General features: G+C 40.9%; 1 protein-coding gene and 1 non-coding gene across 2 annotated transcripts in view; both read right to left on the bottom strand.

Annotated features, from left to right (window-relative positions):
* The window catches only part of LOC6541456 (semaphorin-1A), a 126,361-nt gene that overhangs the window by 80,274 nt on the left and 21,070 nt on the right, over positions 1-25,017 (bottom strand). Inside the window, 1 exon segment of the mRNA XM_001969186.3 lies at positions 23,191-23,442. Coding sequence (XP_001969222.2) covers positions 23,191-23,440 — 250 coding nt within the window. The 5' untranslated portion in view covers positions 23,441-23,442.
* Trnaf-gaa lies at positions 16,496-16,568 on the bottom strand. Its single transcript has one exon. It is a non-coding gene; the product is annotated as a tRNA-Phe (tRNA).

Below are 25,017 nucleotides of genomic sequence, written 5' to 3'. Positions count from 1 at the left end.
TATTTGGCTGAGGAATATGGCCCTAAAACTGCCTGTTCATTTGAAGGTTATAAAAGGTCGCTTCTGGCTGCCCAAATATCACCTCTTATGTGGGTTTGAATGGGCGGGATTAAAAAATTACATTCATGGCTTAATGGAATAGCCTTTTGTGCGGTGTCCCTGCAACCTCTGCTGTCCACTATTCGATAGCTATTTAACAAAAAGTTTCTGGTTTGGCTAGTAAAAGTTTTTGATTTCACTCCAAAAATCAACGTAATTACTGTTAGGTTAGCTAGCTTAAAAAGTAACTCAATAACCGTGAAATTGATTTCATTAACATCATTTCTCCACGGATTTTCACAAAAAAAGAGAGGAGAGAATTTGATTGCTTATTATTTTGCTAAAGAAAGACATTCTATGCCTCACATCATCAGCAGCGGTCAGGGATTTTAAACTTAACAAAATTACTTAAAAGTTTAAGCGGATTAAATAAATCTCATTATTCGATTGGCTTGACAATGCAAAGAAGTATCTCAAGGATGGGACTTTGTTTAATGTTGACTTGAAATCGAAATTTCTTAAAGTTCTGTAATGAACATAATATTCATTAAAGATAATACAGGTTTTTGGTATATTTGCTGTATGGCTGGTAGTATCATAACACAGAAATTAATAACAATACCTCTTAATTACTTGATTCCTAGACGAAATAAAGCCCCCCAAATCTCATTAAAGTCTTATCGCCCCCAGACCGCCCAATTTGCAGCGCCAGATTGAGATTTATATGCCTCATGGAGTGCATGCCATAAATCTCGATCCCAGGCGCAACACACTTACATGCTCGTTTGATGTCATCCTCAAATCTTCGGGGAGGAGACGGAGGCCAAGCCACAGAACACCTCAATGTATCCAGGATGAGACGGCGGCACACCATTCATTCGGATGCCGCCAATCGGTGGTGCATTTTGGGCGGCATAATGAAGTTGCACTCGCCAGGGCGTTACGCAATCAACAAAAATGTATAACACACACACGACCCAGACACACGGTGATTTTATCTAAATCAATTCAACGAAAGCTCCATCCAATCCAAAATGCAGGCAGCCAGATGCAGACAGGCAGAAGGAAGTAGCATCCCGCATGGATTTCTGGATGATGCCGGCAAACAGAGAGTGCTAAAAATACACAGAACTCAAAGTTGGGAGCTGGGAATCCGGAGTTCAGGAATACAAAATAAGAAATACAGAGTACGGAACACGGAATACGGAAAACGTAACCCTCATCCGCCCCTCGGAAGGCAAACACAATAACAGAGTCAGACTGCGATAAGAGAAACAGAAACTCAAATTAAATTAAAATCTTTCAGTTTCAATTACGAGTTTTTGTGTGCACCACTCCGGTTCCAGCATACAAAACACAAATTGCATTCAAAATGCATTAAAAGCAATTTGCACGAAAAATTTACATAAAATCCAGGAGGAAGACAGAGACAGAGACAGATACAGAACGAGATAGACTGCGATAGCTACAGCGACAGCCCAATTTTATATTGCTATCAATTATAATGGCAATGACAAAACGCAAATGCAACACAAGGTGAAGTTGAAGGAACTTTTCACAGTCAAAGCGAATGGGGAGTGCCACACGGGGTGGCAAACAGTTGGTGGAAGTGGAAAACAGAACAAATTGCAGTGTTGCCAAGCGCAAAAAATAAACACCCGAATGCAACAGTGAAACATTCGGGGCAGGCAGATCATTTGCTTACAAATATAGAAAAGCAATGCATATTCATTTGTTTCGCGCATGTTAAAGACGGCACTGTGATCTTGGGATGAATACTTTTCAAATTAGGCGATATTTTCAGAATGTTTAAAATAAAATCACTTTGAATGCAAAACGCACTCACTATGCAAACGCGTTTTATGTGCTAATAGTGAGGTAATCCCACAGTAATGAGTTTGGCAAATATATCGCTTGGGCGTTTTCATCATTTACCATCTCTAATTGAAATGCAGCTGACTATGCAAATTCGTTTTTGTTGACGCTGTTGGTGGTGCAACGCAACACAGACACGCTTCAAAGGTGCAACCGATTGCCGCTGCATTTGCGGAGGAGAGACGGAAGAGATGTGCCACTGACTCCTTGCCCCTTGGCAAACCCCATGCGCTGAAAGAGGGTTGGCAGACCTGGGAACAGATTGGTGGCAGGGGCAGATTGGCAGGCCAGACAGATTGCAGTTGCAAGCAGGCGGCGCCTGCCCTGCCACGCCCCCATACACAGCTCGTAACTCCCGACCGCCGACTCCCCACAATCCCCTCGTCCTGCGACGGCGACATTGTCGAAGGTGTTGGAATATCGCAGCAATGAAGGCTTTTGTCTCCTGCCCGCCATCTCGACTCCCTGCTTGCCTCATCCATCCATAGAACATTGAATTATGCTTGCTGCATGCTACAAATCAGCCATAAAGTTGCTGCTATTTCTGTGGTGGTGCGCCACCAAATGGTTGCAGTGCTGCCACAAACAGGCGATATCTGCTTGGATAAATATTGTTCCACTCGTTCAACAGAATTCCGATTGATCTTAAATGAAATTTGCTGTATTGTTTATAAGTTGCTATTCGTGGCCATTTCGAGGCACTGAAATTGCTGTGTATATGATAGTTTGGAAATTTCATTTGAGTTGGTAAATTATAAAAAAAATACTTTAGTTATTCCAGTTTCAGTAGTGAAGGCTTAAAATAATTTATTTTCAAGAGCAAAGCCTATATTTCCCATCTATTCACTCCGAATATGATTTAATTTCTATTTGGTGCAAAACTGGAATTGGTCATTAAAAATATATAATTCAAATATTTATCAGTAGGATTGTTCAATGTTTGTTTTAGTAGAGTTGAAAATAGAAGCTAGCTGAGCTCGAAAAAAAAGACTAGAGTCCTTATTTCCAATTGTGCTATTTTCTGCTCCTCTCGAAGTTGTTTCGCCTTTGTGCAATCTTCTTCCTTTATCCCTCGCCATTTGCCGAGATTTGTTGAGAGCTAGTATATACTCAGCTAATTGGAGCGGAAAATTAGCAAGTTTTATTGATTCGCTGCACAAGATTTATTGTTCCAGGCGAACTCACTGGATCAGGATCTGACTGGGGAGTGAAAAGTTTGGACTGCTTTAAAAGTTTTCCAATGGATTGAATGAAAGCTGTGCTTAAGGGAAAGCCGCCAAATCATCCATCCATTCATGCATAGTTCTGATGGATAGATTTGCATCAAACAAATGTGGCGGAATTTCAGCAATGCACAGGTTTCAAAATGAGTTTTTTTCAATTTGTTCTTTCATTATTGTGAAAGCGGATTACAAAACACTGCCGAAAGCCCCCAGGCATGGCTGTCACACCCAACCGAACATGGAAAATGCCCTACAGCGATATTAAATTTTTAAACAAAAACAAGAAAAAAATGCAGAAAAAGGGACAACTTTGCTTCGCTAAATCGGTCATGATATATATGTACATATCACTGCGTGTTCCACTCCATCCTCTGGCTAAACAAAAATGCAACTCAGCAAAACAAAATAAAACTTCCTTCCCTTTTTGTTTGTACACCTATTAAACTCGCATTCGAAGGGTATACACGGTTAACGTATACCTCGCATTATACAGTATTTGAAAAGCTTTCAACAAATTTAGCAGTTATTTTTAAGTAGCTCTTAATTTGTAATCGTAAGTTCTGAAATTATTTGCGACCTTTATAGAACGTACTAAGTTTTATGATGATTCATGTTTTAAGAAAACATCAATCTAATAAAGAGTACTCTGTAGTCGAGTCCTTGGATTGCAGCAGTTGTGCTTTCTTTTTGTTACTAAGTAATAAGTATTTCATTTTGGCATTTGCCGCAAACACTCCAAATGCATTTGCCATTCCCTAGATTTGGCTCTTCCCTTATTTATGTGTGCTTGTGTATCTTTTTATCGAAACCCTGCATGGGGGATGTTTTTTTTTTTTATATTTTATTTTTCGGATGGGGGGATGGACATGCATGTTGGTTGTTGCCTTTTGGGGGGTAAACTTCTGCCGGAAGCGTGGATTTTTAATGCATGCTGGCTTGCCTCACTTGTGTGAAGTTTCCTTTTGGCGCCGATGCGAAAGTAGACACATGTTTCTATTTCTCTTACTTCAGTTCCTTTCCATTTAGCTTGCCCCGAGGACAGTGGGCGTGGCACTAATAGGGCGTGTTCTACATACTAGGACGGCACACTCCGATTTCGTACAAAAGTTGTTTTATTTTTCCATTTATTTGTCTTGCTCTAGAAAAACAACACTCATTGCCTTTGATTACTATTATTATTATAAGCTGTAATTGTACATACTTATGTGGTCAAGCTTTAGTTTTTTAAACCAATTATTTGTTTTGTTTTTCAGGCCGCAGGTACTTTTCACTTGTATCACAGTAGCTAAATAAGTAAATTAATTTCTGTTTGTCCACTTTTCTTAGCACCGCCATTGCGTATCTAAAATAAACGCAGGTTGCTGCAGAGACCTCTATAAATAGGATTGACCTTTAATTCCTATTTATATACTATAATAATATTGCAATACGGGAAATTAAAGTTGTAGTTGCGGATTTTTAAACCTATGAAATCTGAGGGATATTACATTAGTATATGCTTCATGGCGAATAAAATATCCTGCTAATTGGACGCCTTGTTTGTGGCACCCTGAAGTTTGAAGAGCTATTTTACAAGGATTTCAAAAACAGGTGCATTGAGCTGAGCAGCTCCCGTTTTGGCACTTTTATTGCCAGCATTTTTCCACTCCGTCTGGGGAAAATCTGCAACAAAAGTCCGCACAAAGGCGAATGGGTTGGGGAGAACTTAATCCCGTCACCGAAGGAATGTCGTGACAAATAGTTCTCCCTGTCAGTCCACGACCATACATGTGTATGTATATATTATCGGCGGAAAGCTTAAGGGGTATGCTGTAGATATGGCCAAGCCAGATCACGTAGCGAGGCGCGATTTTGTCACCAGCAACTGCAGCTTACTTTCCACACGTTCACGTCGAATGCATTTGCAGGCGGTGGCGCCTCAAGCCAAGGCAAGATTCACCAGACAGACATTTACATTTGGTGGGGGGTATATATGTATGTACATATATGGATGCTGCCGGCTAGCAGAGCTGAAAAGATACAAATGTATCTCGGGGATGCGACTGTTGCGTGTGTGGCATGCAACGCCCCTGAAAACACTTTGCACACTGCATGCAAGCTGTGTTTACACTCAAATATTTCTTCGTTTATAGCATTGCGGTTGCCAGGTCGAGTTGGATCCACCTCCCAAATCCCGAATCCCAAATCCCCGGGCCAGAATCTCGTACCCTCGTCAAGATTACCGGCGCCCATTCGTTAAAGTTTTTAGTGGAGTGTAATTAGTCTTTTCTATGGCATGTTCTCGTTTTTCAGGGTTTTCCCATTTCCCACTTGTATTTTTTGTTTTTTCTTTATTTTTTGTTTTTCTGTTTGAGGGGCGGCAGGGCGGAGCGTGTTTGAATAGTTTTGAAAATCCTTTGCGGCTTACACTAATTTGATGGTTTGGCATGTTTAATTTTTTGGTCTTTGTTTTCACGTTCATTTTTCGTGCGTCGGTCAGGAGGTGAAATCACCATAATGGGAAAATAATTGTTGTGGAAATACATTTTGTTGTTTTGTTGGCAGTGGTTGCGGGCAGCGGAGGAGAAGTGTTGAAGATCCTGATTGAAATAATTTCAAATTTAAGCGAATCTCTTCAGTCAAATTGTTTTATTATAAATGGCTGGTCAAGCGTTACAGAAATAATTACTTTGGCAGGCAAAATTCAAACACATGGAATTCCGATTAGGAGCCATAAGTATCAATATAATTTAAATGGATTATTTATTATCAGAATTGCTGTATAATGTCATTTGCCAGCGGATTACAATTCAACAAATTTATGTTGCACTTCACGGCTTTTGTTCTCATTATTACACAAAGTGTTGAAGACTCTTTATGACCAATATAAATAATTTACCATTTCAATAAGAAATTGTATGTACCTATCGAATGGTGATAGGTATAAAGTTCAACAGCTAATCTTACATTATAGTCACTCTTTAGATACGTCTTCAGTACGCCCTGCATTCCAATTAATGCAAGAAGCTGTTTCTACATTTTCTTCATGTTATTCCAAGTTTTTCCATTTTCCCATCAAGAGTATCGATTTCGATTTCAATTCAGCAGCAGCTGAAATCTAACCCAAAACAGCAACCAATTTTCTGTGTAAGAGAGTACAATCGACATTTGGCATTTCATTTAGACTTGAGCACAAGTCGATGATGGTTACTGAAGATACAATTGAATTCAATTACTTAACGAAACTGTGTCGAATTCAGCACAGACAAACGGGCAAGACAAATATAGAAATAATTTTCCTCGACTTCTCAATTGGTGCAGAACAGCTGAAGGGACGCAAAGACGAGACTTCTTTTATAATCGCCACATGTGTGTTGAACTGCAACTGTTGCATTCGATTGGGATAACAAATAGAGATACATTTTTATCCGTATCTTTTTCGCACAAAAGTCATTGGCAGTCGTTGCCAACAAATGAGCTTAAGAAAACTGTCATTTTCCGTTGAACCGTTTTTGCTTCATTCCACTTGACTGTGTGTATCCATATCATATGGATATTGTTCCACCAGCACTCAAGCTACGAGCTCCTCTATTCTCCCCGTAATAAATATGTGTAATATAAAACTTTGATGGTAATTATTTTCCAGCACAACACCCGCATGGAATTCCCACATGGGAGGCAGCTATAAATTGAAAACCCGGGACCCCGCACTCGGAAAATGGGGGGAACTGCTGTTGCGAGTTGGGTGTGAAAAATGGAAAGCATCTATAATCTAATTTTATCATTATCACAGTTGTCTGAGCTAAGTGACGTCACTGGCTGCATGTGCAAGAAATGTTTCAGCTGAGTGGAGTTACAGATGAAATGAAAGTTCGGGTGGTGCTCGGTATTAGACTTTTTGATGACCTATCATATCATAGGTTTACATATTATTTCTGATCTGTTGTTATAGCGTTTCTCAAAAGATATTTTTTATATATTATTCTCCCACTGCGTTCTAAGACTTTCAGATCTCAAAATGCGTTGCATTTGCACTACAATTATCATACCTTCCGAACACTTAGCTACGGGATATTAAAGTGGAGCCTGTCAGCGAAATGGGAAAAGTGTATTATTGTGTAAGAAAAATCGCCCGGCACTTGACTTTGCCGGCAGCAACAGCAAAGCTGCAGCTATTTCCTGCAACTTTCATGTGACTTTTGTTTTTGTCAGCACGCACACAAGCACACGCCCAAAGGCACTGAGAAAAAAGTGTGTGTGTAGGGTAGTGTAGTGGAATGAAGTGTAGAGGGTGACCATTCGCCATTCACCATTCACCATTCAGCATCCTGCTTAGCTTCTCTCCGGTTGTCCTTGTGCTTATTGTGCAGCTCGGCTTTCCTGTGTCTGAAGTTAAGTGCAACTCTAACATTGTGCAGCACGGAGATAGCACGACATTCCATTGTTGTGTGCTGACTACTCCCTGAAAAGACTTAATTCACCCCACTCAGCCTGGAGCCAATTTGGTGGGAAGCCCCCTCAGCTGTCCTTCGATAAATATATAGGTTTGTACATATATCTCTATATATATGTGTGATGCAGGGTGGCAACTAACCGACTCTATTACACAGCGCGGTTGTTCCCATTGTTGCTGCTGCCGTGGCATTCAACGCAAATGGCGACAACATTCAGACGCTTAGCAAAAAATGGGAGAAAATTAATCCCCGGGGGGCTGGGGTGGCAAGGTTAAGCTTTCACGCTGCCATCAAATAACCCACCAAACTTTAATTTGCTAAGCTGTGAAAATAGAACGGGCAGCACAACTCAAAAGGTAAACTTCCAAATGTAGTGGTCGTATAAAAAAGTCCTCCAGTCGAGAGTGGAAAATATACATAAATGAAGTGTAAAAGAGACCACTGCTACTCACTACTTTTAACTTCTTAGGACCGTTCTGTTTAAGATACATACCTGAAAAGATAAAGAAAGAACGTACATTAGCAACTTCATCAATAGTTTACTAAGCTTATATACTAATGAGCATATTTAAATATTAAGTTCTTCAAAGGCAACAAAGGCTATAAAATTTAACATGTATTAACTTCAGCTAAACCCTTTAAAGTACTATTTATTTAACCCTCTTAAATAAGGTGTGTGTGTGTGTGTGTATCCATTTCGAGAACCAAATAATCCAAATGAGATAAAAAACCTTTTAAATCAATCCCTGTCCCAGAACAATTAAGTGGATCTCCCACTCACGGGCATCCAATTAAAGATGCCCAAGGAACGCGTAAACTGAATCATTTACCAGGGCCCAGACAGGTCAGGTACTCACAGATGTCAGCAGTAATTACGAGTATACATACGTTGCCCTTTTCTCAGCGAGTTCGGCAAAGAGGTAAGAAATCAATTGTTAACATCGAGCAGACACGGCCACATCAGTCAATGAACCGCAGAGCGGGAGTGACATGCAGCATGAGCAATTGTGACCTCGAACCTTTGGAATTGGACCCGCCCACGATCCAGCAATTCATGGATCATTAGGCTGGCACAGAAATTAAAAGAGCTCCACAGACACAAACAAATGCCTGTTAAGCAATAATAACAATAATAGCAATAATAATAATAACAAGAACAATGCCAGCCACAACAGCCAACAGATGCAGTAATTAATTCTATGAAATTTACGAGCGGTCAATGTGCGGGGCGATAAACTTCAGATGATGACCAGATGACCCAATGGCCAGTGGATAAGAGGGCCTTTATTCTTGATATCATGACTAAGCCAATTTATCGATTTGAACAGACGACTGAACAGGTAAATGGGTGGAGAATATTTCTGCTCTCATATTTCCAAACCGTGTTTTCATTCAAATCTATCTTCAGATATATGCAATAGTTTGATTAAAGCATGCCAAAATCTGTTACAGATTTATGTAACTCAACAATGTAAATGATATGCTTATCGTGTGATTTATCGAACACAATTCCAATGCAGACTTGCGTACTAATTTTTAGCGGCAATAAATTTGTACTTGCTTCATGGCTGCCGATGTCAGGCAATTGTAGAAAGTAAGTAGCATAGAAGCGAGTTTTTATTCCCAGATACGGGACTCAATGCACGATTTATGGCATCGCTTTGTCTTCAACGCAAACGCACACTTGCATCTGCTAAATGTTTACATGGCTAATTATGATTTATTGGAGCAATCATTTTTCTCAACTGCCGACCAAATGTATATAGATGTAGACGAGAACGGAAGTCTGTCGACTTCTAGGCCCTGCCACACTGCTTCTTCAACTTTTCTTGCCCCACTCCCTCTCCCTCTCTCACTCTCTTTCTCCGTCTCTTTCTTGCACATCTTCCCTCTCTCTCGCTTAGGCATGGCGGTGTTGGTGGTCCTTGAAGGACACATAGTCGCACTTGCAGGCGAGTGTCCCTTTGGCGTCTTTGTTTATCTAAGTTAATTACAGCAAAACATTTTTAGGGTGGCCCGCCGCCACATTCCCCCTCTCTGTCATATTCATCCATCTCTTTCTGGCACGGGCAAGGGTTTTATGATGGGCGGTGGGTATTCACGCATGTTTGGGTGCGGACAGTTCCGCTGATTAATTGCCGCTAAGCATACAAGCCGCCATTATTCAGCCGCCCTCGCATAAAGGCCTAAATATACATGGCCAAAAGCGTGGCTCTGCAGGGTAGTTAGTCTCTATGTGGGTTAGGTTTAGGTCCACATAAATGGCCGGGTGGAAAAGTGCGTTTACAGACGACTTTACGAACTGCTTCCAATTTTCCTTACAGATTACACTCTTCTAAACGTAAGCAAAACAATAAATAAGCAAGCTTCTATTTAATTCATGTAACATTTTGGAAAAGATACGGCTTGATTTCTATGTGTTTGCATCAATGATATTTTTAAAATTCCATTCGATTGCCCTGTATTACCGTCTGCCATTTATCCATTAAGGTTTCTATATGGAAAATAAAATATTAAATATCAGACCTCATATTTTCAGTTTCTGAGCACTAAGCTTGCAGCTGCAATCGGTGAATATTGAAATGCAAATGCGAGTGAAAACCATTTCCGACGCCGCCTCGATGAGGATTGATTGTCGAGTGACGTGGCCAAGTGGCCACGTAGAGCCAGTCGAGATCCTGCCCCATTCCCAGCCCCAACCACCAGATGCCCGATTACCAATCCCGGCCAGACCGCTCCTCACTTATTGTTTGCTAGTTTGCTAGCTCGGCTAGCCCGTGTCCAAGCTCCCTGGCAAGGAAGTTGCCCGCTTGTCCAATGAATAAAGAAACAAACAAACAAGAATTTCGTACGCTTGACTGCATGTCTGCATGAGCGAATGAATGAATGAATGAGTGAGCGAGTGAGTGTGTGACTGAATGGGTGACTGGGTGGGTGAGTGGTGCAAATGGCTGAATGAATTGTCGGTGGGTTGTATAAATCAACTTGGCGTTTATCTCAAAGCAAATAAGTCAACAGTGTAGACGGATAGCAAAATGCAATGTGAATGTGAATGTGAATGTGAATGAGAGTGCAGGGGTCGAAGGGAAATGCTGCGTTTCGGAGTTGCTTCGCAAGGGGTGAGGGGAAACTTTCCCCGGCTTACAGTGTGTATGTGTGTGAGTATCTGTGTGCGATGACATGGACGATTTAGTTGCGCATCCGTTGGCAGCTTCAAGTGACCCCATCAAGCTCAAGCCCCCCACTCAGCGCCAGAATTAAGATTTTGCACTCGACAGATTCAAGTTGAAATTATAAAACTTTCGAATTGCAAAACTGAACTCACTGAATCTGAACAAGCAACAGAATTTGCAAGTAAAGTTGTTTCTACTAATTAAGGTCATCTAAGGATTGAGTTCGTCAAAAATATCCTTTGTCCAAAACGAAGAAATAGGTAGTTGTTTCTCCTATTAAATCGAATTAATAACTAAAATTTCCAAAACCCCATCATCATTACTCTAAGATAATTGTAATTGTATTGCCAATACAAGGCAGAATAGAAATTATTGTATGTCTTATCGAATCAGATATAAACACAGATAACATCCATCTCAAATCGCCTTAGTCCCGTCATTAATAATTTTATATAAATGAAATTTGGTATGCAATCTAACTATGCCTAGTGTTCCCCAGGAAATTGCGAAGTTTTAGTATTTGCTCTCAGAATTTCACAACCGGGAATCTTGTAATCTAGATATCTCCGTACAATGTGCCGGTACGAATGGAAACGTAATATGATAATGTGATGATTCAGATGCACAACCGTCTGATTGCCTCGTCAGCTGTGCGAATTATCTTTTGTGGACACACACATGAAATTTGCTAGCAGACCGACCAGACCGCAAGAGATCCATATATACAGACACATAGCCATACAATGGGAATGGCAATGATACATTCGAACCATTTGGTTTTCAGCGCTTCCGGAGTGCAGCTGTAATTCATCAATTAAACTGCGCCTTTATAGAATTACCAATTACCATTCCACAGCCGACAGCCCACAAAATGCAAATGCGAGCCCCCAAAAAGATTTCGATATTGGGATCTGCTGTTCTAAGCTCTTGCCACCCAATTCTCGATTCTCCGGCAATGTGCGGCTTTTGGCCATTCGGCAACCAACTAATCGATGGCGAAACATTTGCCCAGACACAAAGCGAACCTAATGCAAACTCAGAACCCCAAAACTCCAGGCCCATAGGCACAGTCGGTGCTGTGTCGTTGCCATCTCATAAAAGATGCACATTGTATCTCATAGTATGCAGAGTATCTACGGCATTCAACTCCATCCTCTGGCTAACAGTGCAGTTCACCTCCTCCACCATTCTCCTACTCCGGCAGCTTACTTTGCGGCCAGCTTCGGTTTGGACCGCTCCTAATGCCCATTTGGCCCTGCATTTGCATTAAAAGCGGTCCGAGCAGAAACTGTCAGGCGGACGGGCAAACAGAACCAAATAGCCGGGCCTGCAAATCACGCGGCACAGTGGTTCAAAGATACGCAGACACTGGAGCAGCATGATAGTTATGAATCTTTAATAATAATGCTTGCACATTTGAAGCATAATATATGTGTGGTGGCCTTCAAAGGTATTTCTCTCCTTTGTGTAATTAATAAAATAATCTTAAATAATCGCACAGTTATGTGAAACAGCACTTTTACAACGTTATGCATTTAGCCACAACTAACCAGGCGCGATCCCAATAAATAACATTTGAACCACGGTCCATCCAAAGCACCACACAATGCACATGTGGAGTGGAGGAGAAAAAGTGGGAAGTGGCATGTGCAAGAGGCTGGTGTAATTGTGAGAGGGCGCCCGGTCTGCGCCACATTGCTTATTTAATGAGATTAACGTCTAAAGACAAATGTCATGTGCATGTTAACAGACCGAAAGCAGATGCACTGCAAAATATATACACGTATATATTTTGGAGTGCGTACCGAGCAGGCTGTGGCTCCCATCTTTTGGGCCTGCGGTCGGGCAGTTTGGCAGCTGCTACTGCTTCCGTTTGCGTTTACGTTCCTGTTCCCGTTCCCGTTCCCCCTGACGATTGTGGGCTATGCCATAAAAGGCAGAAGGCGGCACACTTAAAATTCTAAAATGTTTTTGTCCAGCCTACCGCACCATAAGCTGCAGAAACACGGAGCGACAGGCGAGGAAAGACATAACCCAAACAAGGGGCATCCAAAAGAGTTGGAGCGATATGAGGTATAAGGCCTTAGATACCGTATGTTTTGGGGTGCCACTTAAAATAACGAACTGTGGCTTTGAAATAGGAATATAGATTCAATAGAACTGCAAGTATCTAAAGAATACAACCTTTACCCAGCGAATCAATTCAATGAAATAAATCCTTTTTGTGCTGTAATGTGCTCGAAAAAAATTACATAGAGTCACTCACAGGTTGGGGTCCAACCTAAACTATGCATATTTTTTAATGATTTACTTATGTTTCTTTAACAAGTAAGACCGCTTTCGGTCCACGGTGCATTGGTGCACTTCAAAGTGGCCGAATGCCATTACGGTAACTGCAAGGAGCGGGCGAACATTTGCAGCAGATGCCATGGTTTTCAGGCAGAAGAATCGGAGGTGAACCACAAAGGACTCCGCTGCAAATGATGACAGCTCAAGCATCTGAAGCGACAGCCTTGACCGCGGTGAAAAGTGAAAAGCTGTCAGCAGTTTCTGCCTCGCTGTCCGTCTATAAAATATATATGGCCAGAATCAGCCAACTATAAAGAGCTAACGAGCTGTAAACTATGAAAAAGCGAACTCTTTGGCGCTCCATATTATTACAGTTTTTATTCAGAGATTATACCCTGCTTAAATGGAGCTATAAATTTAAGTGGAGTGCATGTAAATGCGCTAAAAAGACACAAATTCAACATGTTTGCAAAATGCTTTATTGGCCACGTAATGAAAAAGCTTAAAAGATTTTATACAAATTAATTTAAAATATCTTTGTTAAATTGTTAAATCCAAAGTTAAACACACCTAAACTGCACAGAAAGAATTTAAACGATTTAAGGGAAACATCAATTTACCAATTAGTATAATTAGACACTATTAAATTCAATTGACAAACACCTAAGAAGCTTAGTTGAAAACTCGCAAATGACCTCTAAATCTAATCCACTTGAAATGCCGAACGACAAATACTTTACTAACTCCGCAGCGGATGTTGCCTTAAGAAATCATCAGTCAAGAAAAGGAACAAATGCCCACAGATACAAATAACGACACGGAAAACAGATACAGCAGGCAGATACGAAACACTGAAACACCGATTCTGGGGCACACACTTGCGGTGGATTCCTGGCTGATTTGCCGATTGTCACAACGACATGCGTCTCAATAATTCATCACGAAGGCCGAAAGGCGTCACGAAAAGATTTCCCCCACAGAGACTTCCTAGGCTAAACTTCGATCCCGACATGGCGGCAAATTGCGTTGACGCGGTTGCACGTTGTCACCGCAGAAAAATCGAGCAAAAAGTCCCTGGAACCCAGCCCCAATATCTCAGGCCGACTCCTCTCGGTGTGACAATGATGTATAAAATGCGATAAATCTCGCCAAAAGGAAACGCACAGAGCCGCACAAGAAAGAGTCTACAGCGGATTCACTCTTGCTAAGACGGTAGGAAGGTGGTTGCTGAAGGGCACTGCGAGAAAAGGCGTGCTTTACTTAAATTATAATCAAATTTTGCAAGGTTAATGGACTACAAATCTATTCAATATTTATATCCCATTCCATATGTATAAAATAAACAATTTATGAGTATGACACTTTGTTGGTTTCTCTCTCTTGTACGAAATATTTAGGAGCTACTATTTTCTTCTAGTGCAAATCAAAAGCTGGCACAACGGAGGGCATTTGTTTTAGGCCGGGATCTGCTGGGTTTGGCACTCGGTGGTGCTGAAGGGGGTTTTCCTATAGCGGTAGCCCGCCTGATGACAACAAATTGTACAGCGGCTGCGTGGGATGTCAACTCCTGTCGCCGGCGATGATGATGCGTATAAGGAAATGGGATTGGATGGTCTTCCCGAAGACGTCATCGCAACGAGGGTGGTTCGCACAATTGCTCATAGGCGTATGAGACCCGTGTAATGAGTTATAATGGAAGCCTTAAGGGTTGACCGACGTAGTTTAATAACGTCTTTGGGAATGATGGATGATGTGCAGTACGCAGCAGATGTTTCAATTATGAACAGATTTCTTAGGAGCCGATTATAGCAAGGGGTTATAGGGTTTTTCACGATTGGTTTCATAACCTTAAATATACTTCCCAGACATCATCGCACATCTGATTGTATAGAGGCCAGCCAACCACCACACAAGTCATCAATAAGAAACATCGATTTGTTATGGGCTATCGTAAGTTTTGCATCTCCAGACTGAATGCAGCCAAATGGACGTCACGTGAGCACTTCGCAATCCAGCTGTGCAAGAGGAAAGTCCTAGGGAAATGGGCATACGGTGCTGGATGAGGTTGAGGTTGAGGTTGTTACGTGGGCGCCAGTGGATCATTAGCGTGGCGGGAAAAGTGGGCAAGGTGAAGAAAGCTGGGAGAGTGACACAAACGACGACAGGCGTCCCCATGCGGGCTAAACGCTTACTTCTCTTACAAACTAAAATAAAAAATATATAAAAACTTTCCGGCCCTGCAACTGACAGCCCAACGACTACAGAAAGCAAAAAAAAAAAGGGAGAAAAAAACGACCGCAACAGCGTGGCCTTAACTTGAAAAAGTTTATGTCCAAGACAAAAGTTTGATTTATGTTTTATGGCGCATAATTCAGGAGGCAGAAATAAAAGTAACAACAAGCTTTCGAGAAAAGTGTTTATTATTTCAGTGCCTGCAGGAGTACTGCGAAAGCCCAAATAGGTAATTAGGACCTAGGCAATCACAAGGGTCCAAAACTTTTTGCGCCCCGGCCAAAACAATAAATTTCGGGTGATATTATAATTACTTATTGGCCTTGTAGCAGGGCGAAAGCAATGAAAAGTTGGGCAATTTTTGCAATAAAACTAGATCAATAGCATTAAAGCAATGCGTGTTAAGTACCATACACAATCTACTGAAAAACATAAAATTTTAAGTGGCCAAACCATTCTCGCTTCTCATTGCCAGATTCGACACATAAATGTCGGATAAGCTGCACTTGCACATGCTAAAATCTTTCACTTACCGTGTTGCCAACTGTTGAGCAACTCATTTTCCTGTTAATTAAATTAATTAGAGCACAGCGAGTGAGGAGAAAGCGTACCATACACGCATAAAAAAGATGGGAGCCAAGTTAAACTTTTTTAATTGCATTCAATGTAGCTGCCAACTACAACGACTAGGATAAAGCGACTATAGAGCGTTAAACAGAGACAGACGATGGCACTGATGACGTCGGCAAGTTGGCTGAATGTAGTTGGTAGTTGGGCGCATTCCTGGCCATCATTTAATGACATTTTCATCAAGGCCCCACGCCCCAACGCCCGCAGACCCGAAAACCCCCTCATTATCATTATAATTGTCATGCTGATTTTTGTGCTCCCACTTTCGCATGGCGGTGCCTCAGCAGTTTCTGCATTTGTTTGGGGTAAAAGTTTTGGCAAAAGTTCGTTCGCATTGTGATTTGTGCGCAGTGGGCGAGATTGTTGTCGGAATTCATCAGCCTCCATCCTTAATCCTTGACGCGGCGCGACTTTATTTGGTAATGAGCGCACTGCAAGGATGTGTCCCCCATAGAGACACCGAAGAATGTCGAAAGTTCGCGAAGGGAAATACGATGAGGAACTACAGAATGGCTCCGCATTACAATAGACAATGAAAATACACAATTTACATGAAGTAAAAGAATATACAAAAATGAAAATACATTAAAAAAATGTTGGCTGCCGAAACCCGGGATTGAACCGGGGACCTTTAGATCTTCAGTCTAACGCTCTCCCAACTGAGCTATTTCGGCACTTGAGCGAGCGGCGATAAAAGCTCAATACAAGCTACACGGCACAGCTATCAGCACAGTCAGGACAAGGGTCAAGTTTATTATTAGTTCTCAGGCTAGTTCTTATCGCTCAGATACTCAAGAGCACAAAAACGGATCGAGAGAGAGGATAACTAAAAAGCCCAGACAGTAAATAGCTCTCATAGCAACGCACAGGTATAGTGATAATACAAATCGCATTTGGAGTGTGGTAGTATTGGTTTATTTCATGATAGATTAGTGCTATTAATAGAGCGTTTACTAAATCAGTTTAATTGAAACATAAAAGAGATGAGGCGTGTGAAAGACGTACATCCTCGCGTAGTGATTTATTTCATTTTATTTCATCTCTCAAACAAAAACAAAAAAGAACGACTATCAGATACCCGTTACTCCGCTGAAGGTACAATGAGAAAATAGCATTAATAAAAACCAACTATTAAACTAGCTTTTGCAATTAATCTGTAATTTGTACCCCCTCTGACGCCTGGCTTGCATAACTTTAAGTTTGCTGATTCGAATCGCTACAATTTTTCCCTTACTGCTCTTTGCTCTTTTCTAAAAAGTGGAATTATTAAACTTTTAATCAATTTATCAATATTAACTTTTTACAAACTTTTCAACAGCCAGTCGTTTTTCTCATTTTAGACCACCTCGAATGTATCTACGTCCTATACCGGAGCTAAGACTCTTTAACTTTTTCATTAGAGTTGTGAGCGGGATTCGCTTCAATTTTTAGTCGTTACGCCATTTCAATTACTGGCCAAGTGCCAGGACGAGCCAGAGAAGGACACACGACGCACGTTGCAGTCGGGCAGAAAGGGAAGGAGCATGTCCATGGCAGGACCAGGACGATCAGTGGCAAATTTATAGAGACAAAAAGCTAGGACAACCAGAACAAAGGGAATAAGTAAAATGTGTAAAAATGGCGGAGGGAATGGCGACGACAACGTCGGCACCGCCATCGAGCTCATTTGTCCACAGATGCAGTGGAAAATGGGGCGGTGAACGGTTAAAGTGGGGTAACTGGTAAATGGGGGGGTGGGGTGGTAATGCTGCTGCACTTGTCGTATTACTAATTTCCCTGGTGACCAAGACCAAGCCATTGAACCTCTCACATTCGTTTCGTGCACTGATACAAGCAAGATCTACAGGATTCAATATCTCAGAGCACTGACAAAAAAAAAAAATGGATTTTGAACTTTTAAAACTTAGTCATTTGATTATGGCCAGAGCATGGAATGAATAAATTTCGATTTGAAATAATTTCAATTATGTATTTTAAAGATAAACATCGAAAAATGTTTAATGTGTATCTTTAAGTTACGCCGTTAAACGTTCCATCGTTCGAGTGCAACTTGCTGCATCAACAGAGTTGCCACGTGCAACTTTTTGATTAACGCCATTATGAGGTGATTGTTCAGTTCAGGCCCGGCCTGGAAAAGATGGGACGGGTTAAGACCGTTAAGGCCCGTTCCTGGCGACTGCATCCTGCGTCCTGGAGCGACTGCTGCTACCAAATTGCACTCATGTGTGTAATTTATTTTCTCGGCATGAAAAACTTCCTAACCGGAAAATGAGGCACTCAATTAAGAAAACGTTTAATCCATGAAATGTTCCAATTGCACAGTCACACTCGTACGAGCAAGTGCAGCATTGGGAGGCTGGACACGAATCCATGGGGCGGGTTTTCCGTGCGGCATGGATATGGAATGGGTTATGGGAGGGGATGGAACGACACTGCCCGGTGGGGGCTGTAAAATTGCTGTCTATATAATTGATTGGGTGTGCCTTTCGGATTTGCTCTTCCGCTTCGTTTTTCCTCACTTTTTTTATTTTTTCATTGTGTTTAAAGCACAACCCAGTGATTTGTAATTCCCATTTCAAATTACATGGCCGAAATGTGGCCAATTTAAATGTTGGCATAGTCAAATGAGGAAAATATACATATATTACAAGCTAAGGAGCTGAAATAAACTTTGAGCACAAAATATCTGTAAAACCTTGTCGTGAAGTTATGAAATATTTTATAAATAACATTTTATGTTCTGCTTCATAGTCCTAAAATAAAACTTTGATTTTTTATTGTGAACGGATAGACTTCATTTTTTCTTGGATGACAACAAGCACATCGTTACGTTTTGTCTATGAATGAATTTCAAATTATTTTTTTGGCTTACGTAATCCTCCGTAATCCCTAGCATCAATTTAACTATGCGTCTCACATATTTCGAAAATCTAAATATAGACAGAGCCAAGCGTTGACAGCCACGATTATCAATACACAATTTATTTAAGTGAAATATAAATGGAATCAAAATAATATGTAAATATGGACAAGTGGACAAGTGGAGAGGAAACAAAGCCAGACAGAAAACCCAATCGATGTTGGGCAAATGGGGAGTTGGGGGTTTTTGTAGTTGTCGCATTTCCGCCCTTTTCGACTTTCGACTACTGCCAAAAATGCATATGGCAAGGAAATGAAAGTGCTGGGCGGAGAATCGTAAGAGACTGCATACATATGCGAGTTTTGCGGCACACAAGACGTGTGGAAATTATGCGAGGCGCGTGTCAAGTGGCGCAAAACTGCAAGAAAACTTTTCGCCAAGTCGGTGGTTGCAATACCCCTGCTTAGTTGCTCCCCCCTCAAAAATCCTCATTTCTATACTCGTACACACACATATATACCGCCCATTTCATTACCATTCCGCAGCCCACTCAACGCTTGCAATTACATTGTGAATTAAATTGTAATGAGGCGCATGCGGCGAAATATGAAAATGAGACCGAATTGCCGGCGGAACCAAGTGAAACCGGAAAATGAGAGGGGGTTTTCTGCACGGAATTCCGACTTCGCGCACAAATGGCAATTAACAGTTATGTTTGCTGTTCTGACACGTTGCAGACAGTTTTAATGACGGCCAGAAGAACAGAACTATTTTTGGGCGACTTCGAGGAAAGGCCGCAGACACCCTCTGCAAAACGGAGACTTCAAACAGGAAGTAAAAGTTCTGGGGAGACTGTCTTTATACGGAAATGATTTTATTATCACTTTTAATCGTGTAACGTAATATTTATGATTATACATTACAGTCAGCATTGGATGTAAATCAACATACATGTTTTTGGGTTTCACAAATGCTAAGCGAAATTAATTAGCTCAATTAATTTCATTGAATTTATTTTTCCACCTATTATATTATTTAATATTCATTTATTATATTAATTATTTTTCACTTGTTTAGGTTTTAAGCCAAAATATAATTTTTAAATTATTATTGGGTAGCCTTTTTCTCGCAGTGCAGAAGCTGAGTAATGCAGTTTTTGCTCGCCTAATTGGCTGCCAACGGAAGTTCGTGTCATTTAAAGTCAATGATGACAACTCTGGTCAGTATCTGGATGTCTTAAACTTGTACAGGTTCAATTGAGCGGAAAATATCAATTTAACAGCCACAGCCAGATAGAGAAATACAAATTCCATTATGACACCTTCTCGAAAATTATTTTACAGCTTTGACATCAGAAAATATAAGATTTTGTTCCTAAGAAAATAGTGATTGCTCCGATATCTTTTTTATCTTAAGAAGACAAAATCGTGTCCTATTTACCAAGACGGTTCATTTGCATGCGATTTATAGTGTTCGTTTTATCCCCTTTTGCCAGAAATTGGCTTTGTGGCAATCAGGAAATCTGCGCACGTACCAAAATATAAGCAAAAGAAACATTTTGCAAAATGTCCACAAAATTTAGCGAAGAAAGAATGAGGGGCCAGAAGAATGCAGCGCGATAGTGCCCCAAAACGATCAGCATTAGCTGGCTCCCCTTGCCGCCCACTTGATATACGTAATTTTACCGCAAATGTTGCGCCCACTTTGGCGTAAAAGTTGTGGAAGAAGCGACAGCGGCAGCAAGAAGAAGAGTGCATTTAAATGACCGTTTTGTCGCAGCTCCTAATGACAACCACTTGCGGCTGTCAAATGCAACTCTGGCCACGCAGGGTTGTAATATTTTATGGTCCAAGTGGTCCAATGGTGGAGAAACAGCATGAGCAAGCGTTGCAAGAAAGGGTTGTTCGCTTTTTACTATACCCAGTAAATGCGGGTACGTTCTGGAGGTGAATGGACAAAAACGACCAAAGATTCTATTAAAAATTAGTATAATCACACATATGTATCATGTATTGCTTAAGAGGAATCTGCTGTAAATGCATTTTGGTTACCAGGTACTTGATAGTCGAGACGCTGGCAGTAGTGTATCCACTTTTTTTCGCTCCTTTGACCAACAATGGCATATGAATGCATTGCCCCACTCACACATTCACCCCACCCAACATCCTTGCTCATTTGGTCTGCGCCTCCGAGGGCGCATTCATAATTTCCCCATTAACCCTATTTTCCTGTTATGCACGAGTGCCCCAAACAGCGTAAAGAAGAAGAGATTGTCACCCAGCCACCCCATGGAAATAACGCTTTTCCGTGCCCACTCTCCTGCTCCCTGATGGATTTTAAATGAACTTTAACACGTGCAATGTCCCCTGACAGTACGAAATGAAGGGGACCAGAGCTAAGTAATTGGTTTAGCACTGCGCGAGTGGGATGGTCGAAGAGGACCGAACAGGTTCGCTTCACAGATTATCCTTGAGTTGATTTTACAGCTAAACTAATAACAAAAAATGTTCATTCCAGTTGGCAACAGCAGTTGGCGCAGAACGAAGACTTTCCTAATGAGATATTGAGCATGCAGAAATTGCAAATTGCATGGCATTCGTAAGAAGATGTTACTCAATCTTTAAAGTCTTGCAAACAGAGAATACCATCCGGTTAATAACTTTACCTATAATGTTCCTTAAAAGCGTACTAAGAAACCTATACATTACGAAGTTCAATTCCTGCAGCCAAACTTTACGAAGTTCCATTTCTGCAGGCAAACTCATTTCCTGATCCTGAAACGTACTGTTAGCTATGCTACTAAATGTTTACGAATTTTCCCAAATGTGATTTCCAATTCAAATTCACAGTTAAGAAAGCATTTCTAAAATCCATTCGGTTGAACAACTTCCTGGTATACAGGGAATCTTTTTCAACACCTAGTAGAACGACTTGCGACTCCATATCTCTGCTGCTGAAATTGTCTTCAAGAATGCAACATTTGCTTTGGCAGTCTGGTTTTTGCCCTCTCCTGTTCCCATTTTAGAGTGTGCCAAATGCACATTTAATAACGTAATTTCTGAAGCGTGCACAAGATATTTTTAGAATTTAGTTCTTCTGCGCCAAAACTCCAGCATCGCCTCGACTTTTTCTCCATCTGCTGCCGGCAACTTTTCTGCTTCATCTTGCACAAACAAAAAGCGGTGCAGAAATACATATGTAACCAGGGCTATGTACATTGTACGCCGTATAAATATACATGCATATACATACCACATAGGTATATGTACCATATATCTGTCTCCAACCTACGTGAGCACGATGAAGCAGTCGCCCAACTTTTCGGCCAAAAAAAAATAGTGGGTAAGGAACAAAATTTGCATATGCAACGTAACTCCTGACGACGATCATGACGGCAACGATGATGAGCACGACCATGATGGGCACGATGATGATGTCGCACATTGAGGACATACACAGGACACTAGAAATAGCTGCTGGCAACAGCTAACCAACCCAGCCAAGCCATTCCAACCCAGCCAACCCAGCCAACCCAGCCAAGCCATCAGCCCAACACCACCCGACGACTATCCCCACTCATTTCAGCACTGAAAGCTTCGCCACTTTTATGCAAATAATGTCTTCCAGGAATTTTTGTTATTTATAGTTAAGATAGCAAAACGTGTGGATGTCTGGATATATCTCAAAAGTGTGTGCATTAGTAGCTCCATGTCTCCTGCTCGCACACACGCCTTGTCCAAGTTATTGCTTCATTTCTTGAGCAAACTTCTTCACCTGCCAAAAGTGGATACTTTCGAAGGATGGCAAAAAGGTTTCCTGATGAGTTGCGAGTTAGGAGTGGAGCGTTGGGCGTTGGGCGTTGGACGAGTTTTTTGGATGTCAAACTTGAACGAAATATCAGCAACTATCTTCCGGTTTCCTGTCATTGCCATCACATGAAAGTCTGGCAGTCAAATTACATTTTGTAGCTCATAAAAATGTTGTCATTAAAGTTTTTGGCAGCTGACTTCGATTCGTTGCTTTCGTTGCTTATATTCCGACTCTGCATCTTTTATTGGTCATAATTCAAATTGGCATTTGCTTTTGTCTTAATTTGGTTACAATGATTGTGTCTCTGCACAGTGACATTGGAAATTCTCTTGAGTTTCTCTTTGACTGGCATTAAAACAAATGACAAATAAATTTGATTATGGGAGTGAAAAGGTTACAATAAATATGCACAGTTCTTTGTATTTCTTGAGCATATAAAATGTTATACGAAAATAAGCAAATATTGTGACAACGATTGTGACTAAATTAAACAAATTTCTAGCCCACAAAATTGAAACCCTATGGTGGACATTCTTTAAATTGATGTGTAACTTCCACCATTCAAATATCTATTGTCCAAAATAAACACATAAATAATTTTTGTAGTTCTTTGGAACTAAACTCACCTAATTCAACGTAGAGTTTTGGTCGTATATTCTCCTGCCAGGCACTTTGATTACCAATCACGAGGACTGTAAGTAGTAGGAAGACTTGCATCCAACCGTATCCGTAAAATTTGCTTAACTTATGTTTCATTATTGTTGCTTTTGCCGTTGCACCTTTCAAATGCATTTTGTGGCCTTTGTTATAGTTGTTGTTGCTGTTGCTGTGGCTGCCGCTGTTGTTATTGTGGCTTGTGTTGTGTGAATTTAACATTTCTATTTTGCATAAAATTTAGTTTGATTAAATTTGCAACATTTATTATTGTTGATTTTCTGTATGTGCCTAGCCTCTAACTTTATTGCAGTTAAATGGATTTGGCTTGGTTGTACGTGTACTAGAGTTATTGCAGCTGAATTTACTTTTTACTTTAAATTGATTTTAAATTATTTCAAAATACAAAATTGATACATTTTTTGTTCAACAACTTTTCATAACAGGGCTTAAATTGTCTCTGGGTTTGATGGGCGAACAAATGGGTTGAGGGTTGAAAGTTCAGTCATTTCTGTAACGAAAGAGAAAGTTGTAAGGTATTAGTTTGAGATGAATAATGAATGCACGGCACACTGGTCGTATGCGCAATTTTAAAGATTTTTACGTAACCATATGCGTTTGCCCAAGAAGACACTTTTTGAATAATTGAACCCAATATATATTGTCTTCCACCCCTTGTTTTAGCAATTTTTTCAATTTCGCATGCATACATTTTGTGCTCGATTTAATGTAGGTCTCGTTTACCCTCTGCGCTTAAATGGGCTTATTGTGCAATCGTGTGTGTGCACACTCGCACAAACAAACACCACACACACACACACGCACATGACCACGCCCTCTTTGGGGGAGTCGCAGAAATTGTATTCTTTTTCTCCGCCCCATGCAGATAATTTTAGCGACCTTAGCCCACAAATGGAAAACTGTAAGAAGTGGAAAACCAAAAATATAAAAAAATAAAAAAAATCAACAAAAAAATAAAATAAAGGAAGAAAGCAAGAACAAGGCGAGCAGAGGCGAAAAGAACTTGAAAGGCAGCAAGGAATGGGTGAAATGGGCAAAAGCGGACGAAGAAAGCCAGCAAAGAGTGGGCGAGAAGAGAAAAGGTGCCAAGTAGCGTGCACAGTTAATGAGTTTTTCAGCACATCCCATCGAAACCACCCCCCTGTAGGGAAATGCCCCTGCCCCAAGCAGAGAAATGCAGAGAAATTAAAATGTGGCACGAAAATGTACAAATCTAGCACACGAAGGGGTTGACAAGGCGCGGCGAACGGAGGCGGAATGGAGGCGGAATGGGGTTATTCGGTGTCATAAATCTGCCACAGGTGAACTTTGAGGTGGGTGTAGCTGGGTGGCTGGGTGGCTGGGTGGCCAGAGTGCAGCGCAATTTGTTTCTCCAAGTCATGTGCATCTGTGTTGGCTTCGTTCTAATTATGACGTCAACGGAGCGCCGAGGTGCCAAAAAGACGACGAAATACCCGCTAATTAAACTTAAGACCGGTTTATAGACTTGGTTGATAAAGTTTCTGTTCTGTGAAAACTGCAGCTCGATATTTTAATTAATACTATTAATATAGCATATTTAAGTAATGTTGTAATGTTTGTAATAAAACTATATATAAAAATATATTATATATTATTATTGCATGTATATAAAATACAGAATTTTAATTAGACGATGGACCAATTTTTCAACAAAAACAGCATATACCCTGCAGTGTCCAACGCTACCCCTTGCAGGAATGACCCAAAAACTAAGGCGGGGTGAAAGGGCAGCGGGTTACACACATACGAGTGGATAT

Source organism: Drosophila erecta, unplaced genomic scaffold, assembly GCF_003286155.1.
Source record: "Drosophila erecta strain 14021-0224.00,06,07 unplaced genomic scaffold, DereRS2 tig00000055-arrow-pilon, whole genome shotgun sequence".
Taxonomy (NCBI): domain Eukaryota; kingdom Metazoa; phylum Arthropoda; class Insecta; order Diptera; family Drosophilidae; genus Drosophila; species Drosophila erecta.
This window is presented reverse-complemented; position numbering and strand designations above follow the sequence as displayed.